This window comes from Sturnira hondurensis, unplaced genomic scaffold (assembly GCF_014824575.4).
Source record: "Sturnira hondurensis isolate 20B ecotype Veracruz unplaced genomic scaffold, ASM1482457v3 Scaffold0000396, whole genome shotgun sequence".
Lineage (NCBI taxonomy): Eukaryota > Metazoa > Chordata > Mammalia > Chiroptera > Phyllostomidae > Sturnira > Sturnira hondurensis.
The window spans coordinates 4,917,065-4,929,610 of record NW_028073027.1 but is presented as its reverse complement, the minus strand read 5'-3'; the positions used below and the strand labels follow the sequence as shown (position 1 = coordinate 4,929,610).

The following is a 12,546-nucleotide window of genomic DNA, read 5'->3' as shown; positions in this document are numbered from 1 at the left end:
ATGCGCTTAATCCTGTTGTTTGGCAACCTATGCAGAAGGCTGGTTTCATAATCCCTAAAGTAGGTTCTTTCATCTAAATACATTGGGGTTCTTGAGATGGAAACGCTCGCATAGAGATATCCTCGCCCAGGACACCGCCCTTAAAAATCAGATTGAGGAAGACTCCCTTCTCCTAGAATAAGCTTGGCAAGCCCTGCCCCGCCAGGGGGTGGAGGTAGAAAATGAATACGTCCACACCTAGCACGACTGCCCGAGCACAGACTGGCAAGTGGCATAGGCGCGCAGATCTCTGTCATTTATTTTTCTTTCCACTGGGTGCGCTGTCCCTTTAAATGGGGACGCTGGTGCTGGCTCCGTAACACGGGAGCCGGCAGCTTGTTGATTTCAGAGCTGGTGAATTTCACATTGTTTCCACTTCACTTTCCTCGCTCTAGGGGAGGCTTGGGTTGGCGCTACTGCCGCTGTCGCTGCTGCCAGCGAGGGCTAGGGGAGGGCAAGGACCTGCAGTACCAGGGCCGGCGTGGGGCCGCAGAAAAGGGTGCTGGGGCCACACACGCACCCTCGCTGCAGTCCTGCTTCTTCCGAAGCCCGGACGCCCGGAGCGCACCCAGCTGGGACCGCCCGCCTGGTCGCCCGCCCTCCGGCCCGCCCACGGGCCGGGGCCACAGCCTGGGAGCCGGCGAGGGGTGGAGGCCCAGGGGGGCGGGGTGGGGGGCGGGGGTGGGTGCCGCCGCCGCCGCGGAGCTGCTATTCGGCGCGTTTTGCATGAAGATGGCGGCTCCCACCGCCAGCAAGGCAGCTTCCTTGGGCTGTAACAACAAGCCTACGTTCCCGGAGCTGGATTTCAGGTCCGGGGCTCGGGTGGAGGAATTGAACAAACTCATCCAAGAATTTACGAAGCACGACCAGCGGGAATACGACGACCAGAGAGCGCTGGAGATTCACACAGCCAAGGATTTCATCTTTTCCATGCTGGGTAAGAAGGAAAAAGGGGGAGGTGTGTATGTGTGTGATGGGAAGCCGGGTAGCGAACCCATTCCCCCTTCTTGCTCTCCCTTTTCTTCTTGGTTTCCTGCCCGGAGTCGGGTGCCTGGGGTATAACACTTCTCTGTTCTGTCTCTCCTCCTCTTTCTCCGCTGCAAGCAGAGCTCCCTTATCTCCCCACCTTACTATACTTTGCGCCTGGTCCCTTTCCTCTGCTGTTCACTGGCTCTTTTGTTAATTGCTTACCGGCCAGGGCTGGTGGGCGGTGAAGTGTTCTTGGTGAAAGGTCTCACCGGTGGGGGGGAGCTCCTGGAAGCAGCGCTGACCAGGTGAGACCCCTAGGCGCCTTTCAATGAAGGGATTTGGCCCCTTAGGCTGGGATCTGCGCCTTCCCAACTCGGAGCCTCTAGTCGGCTCCTGAGCTCCGGACATGGGGATAGCTTGGGGCTTTGGCTCAGCGCCCGAGCGACTAGTTGCTTCTCCAGTCCTGCGGCGCGGCGCTGTCACGCCAAGTCCTCGGTGGCCAAACTTGTTGGGTGTTCCCTAGTAACCCGCTGAAGTAAGCTGGGCGCCGGGAGTTCGCAACTTCGATTTGTAAATTGACTTCTCTGTACAGCGGTCGGAAGCATTTCCGGTGCTTCCCCAGGGCTCTGGCGGAGCTCGGAATTCCCAATGCCCCGACCCCCTTGGGGCGCTGGCCCCCTCCTCTTTGTGTACGGTCGTTGCTCTGGCCCAGAGACGTGCCCTGAGGTTAGAATCTGGGAGATGTCGGGAGTTAGAAATATGCCGCCCACTGCTATTCCCGGAACCTAGCACCTACAGGTCTTTAAACTAATTGTTGAATGGTGTGTGAAAGAAAATAATGGCCCGGGAGACCGAACCCCTCCTCAGGTGTCCCGTCCTTCGCATTAGTGCTACTGAGGTGTGGTGTGAATGTACGGCGTTGGGAGCCTCCTTTACAGCTTGCGGCTCCACCAGTGCCACCTTGGCGGGCGTGCAGTACGTGGCCTGGCCGTTAACCTCCCGCCGATCTGGCGTCTCTGTGCGTTCTATCCTCGCCCAGTTTTCCAGATAGTGGAAAATTTGATTGAAAAAGGTCTTCGACCAAAGAGAAAGACAGCTCTTTTGCCTTTCTCCTGCCCATCTGCTTGGATTTCTGCTGGCTGGCTGTTGTTGCCGGTTCTGTCGTGGGGTACCTTTTCCCTCTTGTTTTTCTTACTCTCCGAAGCCCAGGGACGGGGTGGGGAGTAAAACAGATTGAACCTGTGGACTCTAGTGGTTGTAATGCTTTCAGAAGTTGTATAAAGCAGATTAAACTTGGGGCTGGATTTTGCCGTTTGCTTCACACTCCCTAAGTGTAGCCTCGATCGCGTGTGGGGTTGAAAAGCTCTCTATTGAGATATTTGACAATTCAGCTCTTTAGATGAATTATTTTTTTTAATTGATGAGAGAGAGAGAAAGAGATTTGTTGTTCCACTTAGTTAATGCATTCATTGGTCATGTGTGTGCCTTTACCTTGGGAGAACCCCCAACCTTGGTGTGGAGGCTGTTCTAACCCACTGACCAACCTGGCCAGGGCTGTTTTTATTTATTTTTTAAATAACTCCCAAACGTGGTGGGAATGAGCTTCCAGAGGGAAGCTTACAAGCTTACAAAGCTGCCAGATGTGAAAACCAGCACAGTGATTGTCCGGAGGGTGGGGGCACACAGAGAGGGTTCAGAGCAGTCATTTCAGTGGCTTAATGAGGGCCTTTCTCTCTGACATAAATGGTGGAAGTCTGCCCGTGTGTTGTTATAGCCCCCGCATCGGTTCTGGTGTCTCCTGCCCTGGATCTTTAGAAAAAGATGCTAGGTCACTACCAGACAGGATAATCTTGGAACAGAAAATTGGAGGACATGGGGAGGGGTAAGTTTACATGCCCAGCACATTAGGAACCCCTCCACTAACCCCACAACTAATACACCGATGTAGCGAAGCCTTTATCCAGGTGTGAAGGGTCTTATTCTTCGGTGATTAATTTACATGTGTGTTTAATGGTATGAGTAGCATTGTGTTGTCAGGTGAACTAAACTCTCTTCTATTTCTTTTTACTCAGTTGACCTTGCAAAAGAAGTCTTTCTTGCCCCCTGAGAATTTGAGAGTTCCACCTGCAGGAGAGGAAAATCAGGACAGTGTGTCATATAAGCCTTTTGCCCTTTTGGACACTAGAAGGCAGATGGTGAAATGAGCTTGCCTTGTGTGTGGCACTACATTCATTTGTGAGTTCCTTGCTTTCCCTTAATGAGGTGCTTGCTGGCAGCTCGAGACAACGGAAAGGTTGGAGACAGCAAGTGTCCCTGTGTGGATTTACTTTTTCTAAAGCGGATTTTCACTTGGCTTAAAAACCAAAATCTCTTTTTGTGCACTTTGTCTCACTTGCCATGGCCTTGAGTCTTTCATGAATATGCGGATGAGGTGTCTTAATGACCCTCAGCTTGTTAAGGTGTCACTGGCCGGGCACCAGGCCTTTATTTCTTGGAGTTATGGGGAGGGGTGCTGAGTCCTCTTGGCTTTGTTCTGCCTCTGAGCTGTACCTGAGGATTGTCAGCAGCTTTAAAACATTATCCCCTCCCACCATGAAATGGCAGAACAATTTGGTGCAAGCCTCTTTAATGGAGCTGTGGGTGAGCTATCTGTTTTTAGGTGGTTGGTGGCCACTCTCTTTGTATGGTTGTTAGCTCCAATTGTTAGCTCCGATTGGGAAGCTCCCCAGCTTCCCAAACCTTTATCTGTTTTTCTAGTTTGGAGGCAAGTATATGCAGAAGAAAAAGTGGTGGTGGGAATTTGTCATAACCAGTGACCTTTCAGCGTATCCACGCTGGGTTCTGCATAGGCTGTGGGGTTGATCAGAGCATGCTGGTGCCACTGTGGTCTCCGTGGCCTGTCCTGACATTCTCTGTACAGAGATTCTTTTGGAGGCAGGTGTTATGTGGTCATCTAGACTTCTTATTTCTCTACACCTTGGTCTTTTAGGAGAGTGATTGCTGTTATTATCTGGTTAATATTTGAGAGCCCAGATTGTGTGAGAGGCTGGCAATGCATAATAAACACCATTTATCAAAATTCAGGGAAATTGCCAGAGTTCATTATTATGTTTTAATAATATTTGATATTTGCATAATGTCTCTATCACGTCCTTTGTTATCTTCATTCCCCGGTGAGGTCCGGTGGAGACTGGTCGTGTCCCCATTGAGCAGATGAATAATGGGTTATGCAGAAGTTAGAGAAGCCAGGAGGGAGGCAAGCAGGCACGTAGACTGCCTGAAGTCTGAATGGTCAGTACCATGTCCTGGTTATTAGAATAGCTATAAATTACTGTTTGCCTTCTGGATTCCAGGAACTTCAAACAACCTTAGGAGTAATGTTTTCTCATTGCACAGAAGAGGATATTGAAGTTCACTGGGGTTAAGAGTCATCCAGGGCCCTGTGGCTAATAAAGGGTAGAGATGTGGCTAAAACACATGTGGGCCTGACTCTTAACATGCCCCTCTCCTACTTGAAACTATTAATAATAGATGCATTAAGTCCAGAAAAGGTCTTTGTTTAAAAAATTATTACTGCCTTTTCTTTCAGGATTTTGTTTCTGAGTTCAGCTGTCAATATTAGGATGATCCAAGCAGCCTCTGAGGTGATTTCTGGACCAGTCTGGGTTTAAGTATTCTATTCCACAATAAAATCACTTGTTTGAATTTCTGGTTAGGAAAATGATGGCCATTGTAACAAAATGTTAAAACCTGTACCCATTCCATTTTTCTTCGTGCAGATTGAGCAGCCTTAGTTTTTTCATCTCCTAAATGTGGATAACAGTAATGCATCATTTCAGAGTTGTATGTGAATGTGAAGTTACTTGGTAAACTGGAAAGGAATGTATACATGATTTTTGATATTTACTTTAAGAAATAGGCTTTATTAGGAAATCTAGCAAAGTTTAACTGGAATTACATCTGCAATTTGGTATGAAAAACCCCAGAGTAAAGTAAGGTCAGAGGCAGTCTAGGGGAACACAGACTCTGACTAGAGAGGGCATGATTAATTCAAACATATACTGCCATTCGTTAAGCTCATACTTTTGCTGGCCATTGTGCTGTCTACTTTGCATAAGTCCCTTAGTTCATGTAATTTTCTTCCAACAACTTTGCAAGGATAAATATTATCATGCCTATTTTGGAGGTGAAGTAGGTCGTATTATCTCCTTTTTAAGATGAGACACTAAGGCTCAGAGTTCTAGTACTTATGCCAAGATCATACAGAGTTTGAATTTCAACTCAGGTGTATCTGATTCAAAAGCTCGTGTTCTTTCCACTGTTCTAGCAATCAGTTTCCATCACTCTTGATTCAGACAACCGGAAAGGCCCCATCCACTCCCTGGGGAATGCTATACTCAAATAGCCTACTTAGCCTATAGGAGCAGGGATGGCTTCCATCTGTCTCTTTTTCTCTTCTTACTTTCAGGCACTCAACTAATATTTACTGAATGTTATATTGCCTGCGAGCAATATGCAGGGTCCTAAGGACAAAATAGTGAGCCTGGACTTTGAGAAATTAATATGGTCCTTTGGAGACCGTTCTCTCCTTTCTGGGCAAGAACTCTAGGAAGATAGTTTTGCTGGCTCAGGTCTCTTTTCAGGCCCTTAAATACCACAAGACAACTTCTAAGTTCTAAACTTGTGGTGTGGTACTTTGGAGTGCTACCACATTTTAAGACACTAAGTAACTTCAGAGTTGGCCACTTTGAAGCCCTGTCTTTCCAGCGTTTGAATGCCACTTTTCAGGAATCATCCAGCAGTATTTATTGAGGGGGTTTATTGCGGATCATTGCTTGGTGGGCCTCCAAGTCTTGATCAGTTCCTTAGTGTTCAGATCGCGAGCGGGCCGTGTCTGCATAATGGACAAGCTCATCTTTGATGTGTGTTTCAGCTCTGGCACCATTATGCATCTGGAGCAGGGAGGTCCTTAAGAACAATTATTTTTGCTGCTAGTTTGGGTTGACTTCAGTTCTCCATGGCTTTGGGCACTTGCTGCCCTATGTTCTTGACAGAAGAGCCCTGGGTTTGTTGATGGTCCGGGTCCTCCCATGGTGTCCTTGTTGTGTCATCCATTGGATAATGCATTGCTCAAGCTGAGACTGGGACCCTTTTGTATTCACAGAAGTGTTAGATTCTCTCTTGTCAAACTGAGAACTTGTCGTTGAGTGTTAGCTCTTTAGATCCCCCCTGGAGCTTTTTAACAATTTGGTCCCATTTCAAATCCCAGAGCTAATAATTACAGTCATGTGTCGCTTAACAGCGGAGATCTGTTCTGAGAAATGCATCGCTGTGTGATTTTGTCATCATGCACGTGAACATCGTAGAATAAATATACTTACAGAAGCCTAGGTGGTCCAGGCTACTACACACCTAGACTAGGGGACAGCCTGTTGCTCCCAGGCTGCAGACCTGTACAGTTTGGTACTGTCCCAAACATTGCAGGCATACATAGCACACAGGAAGGGTACAGTAAAAATGCAGCAAAAAAGGTAAAAACAGTACACTTGTATGGATAGGCACGTACCATGAACAGAGCTTGCAAGACAGAAAGTTGCTCAGGGTGAGTCAGTGAGTGAGTGATGACAATGTGAAGGCCTTGGACAGTACACTACTGTGGGCTTTATAAACACTGAACACCCGCATCACCCCAAACACACGAGGGATACATTGCACTACCACGCCAGGACAGCCATGACATCACTAGGTGATAAGAATTTTTCAGCTCCATTATAATCTAATGGGATCATCATTGCCTGAAACGTTCTGTGTAGCGCATGACTGCCGACCTCACGTGTCCAGGTACCTGGAATTCCGAGTCTGAAGAGCTGTGTGCAGTACAAAAGAAGCGCATTTCGGAGTGCCAGCACCAGCTCTGTTTCGGACTCCGTGGTGTGGGTCAGCCTGAAGAAAGCCTAACCTCTTTTGGGCATGCCTTTTGCCCAATTTCCAATTATAGAAAATACAAAGATGAAAGTAAAATCACTTCCAAATTCTAATGCCGTTAATATTTGATGTACGTTTTTCTAGACATCTGTGTTTATACACATGCTTACACCCACTCATTCTTACGTGCATACGGTTTTCCATCACAGTATTCATAGTGGGTATGTGTTTTTTGGTAAGTCTGTCAATATGTTGTCATCTGCCACACTTTTACAAAGGACCTACAACTGGAAACCAGTGGAAAGATGTTCTGGCTTGTTTTCATCCTCTTTTATTCTAAAAGAAGGCACTATTCTGGAACTTAAAGCACATTCTGTGATTAAATAATTGAGGATGATGAACCTTCGTATTTTTGACTTCTGAGGGTTTAAGCAGCCTTTCAATGTCATCTCCTGTCTGTGTTTGCGTGCTCTCCGTGGTCACACGACATACCCATAGTTCCCACTTTCTTACTTTGTTTAGGTGGCTTTCTCCATCAGGGTCCATGGAAAGAATCGCACAGAATCTGTGAACTTGACTGGGAAAAAGCTACATCTTTAGTTTCATTAACCTTTAACCGAAATAATAGTATTTCCTTCCATTATAAAAGTTGGTAACAAACCATAGCAGTACCTATGTTTTTTGCTTTTATTGCCAACAGAAACCACAGATATTTTCCCTTCATGTTAAAGTTGTTATAGATCTCTCCAAAAATCATTTATTTATTGCTGTTTTGAACTGATGTTGGCTATTAGACTTGCTACTGGATTTTATTTACTGCGTTAATAAAGAATCCCATATGGGACTCTATCACAGATTTATTTTTTGAATGCATTTTGAGTTTTAATACCATTTTCTTTGAAGTCCTATATAATTTTACTGTATTCATTTTACTTTTTGCAGGGATTCATTGGCTTTTCCAGCCTGTCAGGACATCCATGTCACAGAGGCAGTTAAGACTCAGCTTCCAAAGGCAGCGTTCTGATGCCTTGTCTCTGCTTTGTTTTCTTCTCCCGGCCCAAATGCCACTTGACTCGTGAAGCTTTCCTCTACAATTTACCTTTCCTCTGTGTCGTCCTAACACCTGGTCCCCTGTGGATCCCTAACACATTCTTCCCCACACTCCAGGTTAAAGAAGTGGCTGGTTCATTTATCTTTGCAGCACCCACTGGGGGCGCGTATACACAGTAGGTTCTCACAGAGTGTTAAGTGACTTGATTTGCTTTAAAAGAGCCCTTCTGTGTAAAGCTTATTGCAGGCTCTTTGTAAGGAATGAGCACTTTCTGACATTGTCTCTCTATGATTTTCCCTTTCCTTTCAGCCATGCTATATCGTCTTTGCTATGGTCAAGAAAATCTTGATCTGATCTCCTTATGTGATTAGTGGAGTTTTTTCTGCATTTCAAGAATAATGTCTTTAAGCCCTACCCTGTAGGGCAGTTTAAGAAATGTCCCAAGTGATTGGTGAGAGCAGTACACAGTGACTTGTGGGACTGTCCCCTTTCTTGTAGACCCTGACTTTTCTTCTGTGGGCATCTAGGGTGCGCACGGACCTCCTGCACGCTCACCCTGGGCACCTCACAGAAGGCGGAGAAAGCCTAAGTCAGCTGCTGCATGGAGGTGTTCCATGTGCTTATCAGTCAACCTGCAAGCATTCATTCAGGTGCCTACTATTCAAATTGTAGTCATACAATTGTTAGTCATACTCCATTGTTATAAACTACTATTACTTGCCACCAATAACTCACCTTTGTACAGGGTTTTATTGTTTGTAAGACAGTCACATCTGGTATCATGTGGTATTATTCTTTGGACAGGCCTTTGAGAAAGGTTGTATAGACATATTAACCCACATATGCAGGTGGGATTAGTACTGAGACTGGGAGGTGAAGGGACTTGGTTGGAGGTCATGGAGTAAGTTGTAGATCAGGACTCACCCCAGATCTCGGGTGTCTTTTGCTGCAGCACACTGCTGCCAACAGCCTGGGGGCTTTTTCATCCTCGGGAATCTTCTGTGGGCTGCTGGGGTGAGCTTACATTCTCAGACCAGACAAGGGTAGCAGGGTTTTTCTACCTCCCCGCCTGAGCCTCAGGTATAGAGCTGTTGAGGCTGACTGATTGTGGACCCGGTAAGCACATGCCCTATAGCTATGCACGTCTGGTTGGTAGGCCCTGCCCAGCTGGTTGTTATAGGGTCCATGTCTGTTTCACAGTGGACTTGGGTGAGTACCTGCCTGCTGAGTAATTTCTTTAAGGACAGATTATAATTATGCCATTACTTGAGGCCCTTTCTCCAGGAAACAACTGTTTTTTGTCCACTTACGTGCCTTTGTGTGAATTCCATCTATACAAGATACAGAGACAGGTAACTAGGGCCAGGGCTGCTATGACCAAAGCTGGCATGGGGAGCTGTTGTTCCATTTGTTTATTTTTTATATATTTTTTCTCAACATAAGAAGCTATGATTAGTATTTGTAAAATAAGTCAGCAGAGGGAGTTGGTGTAAGTCTTCTTTAGTTTTTGTTTCCTCTAATAAGTATTTGAATACAGTGTACGCAGAATGGTGTTGAGCATTCACTCATTAACTCACAAATTCATTCAGTGTATGCTGCAGCGCGTGTCATGTACCAGTGGCTTACTGTGTTACATTACTATGTAAGTGCACAGAGTGGTGAATAAGAGAAGCAAGGTCGCCACGTCTATAGGACTGCTCTGGGGGAACTCAACAGGATGTAGGCACACAAATAACTGGGGGTGTGTGCTATAAAAAACAGCGCAGAGAGTAATGATGGAGGGTAACTGGGTGGGATGGAGTGAAGACTGGCAGAGAAGGCCTCTCTAAAGAGACACTGAAGTGGAAGAAGGGTAAGAAGGGCCTGACCATCTCAAGACTAGCTGCAGGAGCATTCCTGGTGGCCAGGACAGCTTGTGCAAAGGCCCTGAGGCGGGCTTCAAGTTTCAAGGCTGCTTACATCATAGCAAGTCTGATTTGGCCTCTACAAGGAGGAATGTTCTGTGTTCTGATCAGCCCCCAGGGGGAAGGAATGGGCAGCCTGCCTTGGAAGGTAGTGTGACCTTCTTGCAGGTGAAGGTTTTTCAGGTGGGGCCACTCTTTGGCTTGGCTCTTGTTCCTGGCATTCAGGGATTGCCAGGGAGGGAAGCAGTGCAGGAAGGTTGGGTTACAGGTCCTCAGAAGGCCCCCTGTAGTCATGTGATTATCTGATTTCACCAGATCGTCCTTGGCAGAGATAGTGAGTACTACCTTAGGTGATCTATGGGTCAAACAGCAGTTTTTATGGGACAATAATGAGCCTTTTACCTAGTCCTCCACAGTTTACAAAATACTTTTACATGCATAATCTCGTTTTCACTATTCACAACAACCATATAAAGTAGATATTATTCATGTCTATTTTAACATAGGAGGAAGCTGATGGTCAAGAGCAGTTGACCATCAATCACTTAAGGTCAGTCACTAAAGGGTTGAAGTAGGAGTGAACTCAAGTCCTTTAAAGGTTACCCCAAATTCTTTGTGTTACGTTAATTCTAAAAACCTCCTGTATCCTCTTACTGTGACCCAGAGCGGGGCAGAAGCAGTGATTCTGGTCCAGAGAGAGGCTGGGAGGGTTGGTAGGAAGAACCAAGCCAGTCGATTACAGGTCTGCGTGTGTCTGTTATTGATATTCAACTTGTGAGCACTTTTCCCAGGCTGCTTCAAGATCACTCTTTTAGCAGCTGCAGCTGTTCTTACAGCAGCTGCTTATATGGATTGTGATTAATAAAGGAAACTCAACAGTTTGTTCTTTTAACTGTGTCCTTGGTGTGTGCAGCCTGCTGTCACCCAGGCTGGGGTTCTGGTTTGAAATGACACAATCCTGGCGTCAGTGCCTGAGGTGCTCATAGCCTGGTTGTGAGACAGGGTGGTCCATCTAGACAGGAGCTGGTGTGCCAGAGGCCCACCAGGGACTAGACAGTAAGGAAAACGAGAGTGGTGGGCTGCTCAGTTAATAATGCCAGCTGGTCCTTGGGGTCAGAGTCAGGGCTACCTGGGAGTGGAGGGCGTGCCCTGGGGAATGAGGTCACCTTTTATGTCTTTCTTCTAAAAGGGGCCTCTGCTCAAAGAGCCTGCCCATTTTTCCTCCACTGCAGTGCTTCTCCAGCTTGGTTTTTTTTTTTTTTTAAATTATTTTATTTAATTGAGCTATTACAGTTGTTCCAGTTTTCCCCCTTTGCCTCCTTCCACCGGGTACCCCCATTCCCTCCAGCAGCCTCCCCCCTTAGTTAAAGCAGATTTTGCCAGCCCCATTCCTGCAGTTTCTGATTCAGCGGGTCTGGGGTCCAGCCTGAAGGATTTGTAGTTCTAGTAGGTCTCCAGTTGATACAGCTGCTACTGGTCCAGAGCCCACACTGTCAGCACTGCTGCTTAAAGGGGCCAGGGCTGGTAGAACTTCAGATGTTTGAAGAGACCTGATAAACCTGGAGGTTTATGGAAAAACCTCCAGATTTTTAAATATTGAGAATAAAATCAAATATTAAAGGAGCATAATGTGGTTTAAAACTGCAGGTCAAACAGAATGCTCTGGCTGCCAGCATATCGCCTCTGATCTGAATACTTTCAGGTCAACCTTATGCTGTCTGCTCTGGAAACCGAGGCTCAGAGAGGAGCAGCGTTTCGGTTCGTGACGCCCGAGTAAGCATAGAGCTTGTTTTGGGGCCGAGTCATAATTAGGACCTAGGTTTCCTGTCCGTCTGCCGTGTGTGTGTGTGTGTGTGTGTGTGTATGTGTGTGTGTGTGCGCGTGCGTTCGTGTGCAGGTGTTAGTCCTAATGTACCGTTTCCCAAATATTCCCTTTCACTAAAAATTATGTGGCTTTGAAAATAATAACCACACTAGGCCCAATTCTTAGTGTGTTCTACTTTACATATATGAACTGAATTAATCCTAACACCAACCCTATGAGGAAGGGTTATTCTTCCTGTTCTTATTTGCTGATGAGATTTCCAAAGCACACAGAGGTTAATTTGCCCATAGTCACAGAGCTACCCATAGAGTGGGGATTTAAACCCGGGAAGTCTAGGTTCAGGCAGAAAATAACAAATAACTATGAACCTTCTTTTTTATCTCATTAAAAAAATTCCTTCCCCCCCCTGCAAAATGGAAATCATTGATGGAATGGTACAATTTTAATGCTGCTAGGAAACTTGGATATTAGTCACCCCCCAAATTAGTCGTCCCAAGGTCCGCCTTCTCCGTTGTGAAGAAGTGGAAATGGAGGCCCAGAAAGGAGAGGCACATGAGCATCCTGAACACTGAACACTGGGCTTAGTGGAGGTTAGGGAAATGTCCAGCAGTAACGGCTTCTCAGGAAGCTGCTTCTACCTGAGACCATTCACTCAGAAGACTTTGCTCCCCACGGAGGGTCTGCCTGAGCTTGGAGGGAGGGGCAGTCACTCTGAGGGCTGCGCTTCAAGGTAAGGAGCTTCCCCTGCTCTTGAGCTGCCTTGTGTAGTTTTTCTCTTAATTGCTGTAAGACAAGGGATGCTAAATAAATAACCCAGTGGGCACAGTGTGTTT

The 12,546-nt window shown here is 46.5% G+C and overlaps 1 protein-coding gene across 1 annotated transcript in view; it reads left to right on the top strand.

The window, feature by feature from the left end:
* Positions 1 to 381: 381 nt before the first annotated feature.
* MB21D2 (Mab-21 domain containing 2) overlaps positions 382 to 12,546 on the top strand; it is a 108,298-nt gene continuing 96,133 nt past the window's right edge. Inside the window, exon 1 of the mRNA XM_037039958.1 lies at positions 382 to 976. Coding sequence (XP_036895853.1) covers positions 766 to 976 — 211 coding nt within the window. The 5' untranslated portion in view covers positions 382 to 765. The remainder of the gene's footprint in view (positions 977 to 12,546) is intronic.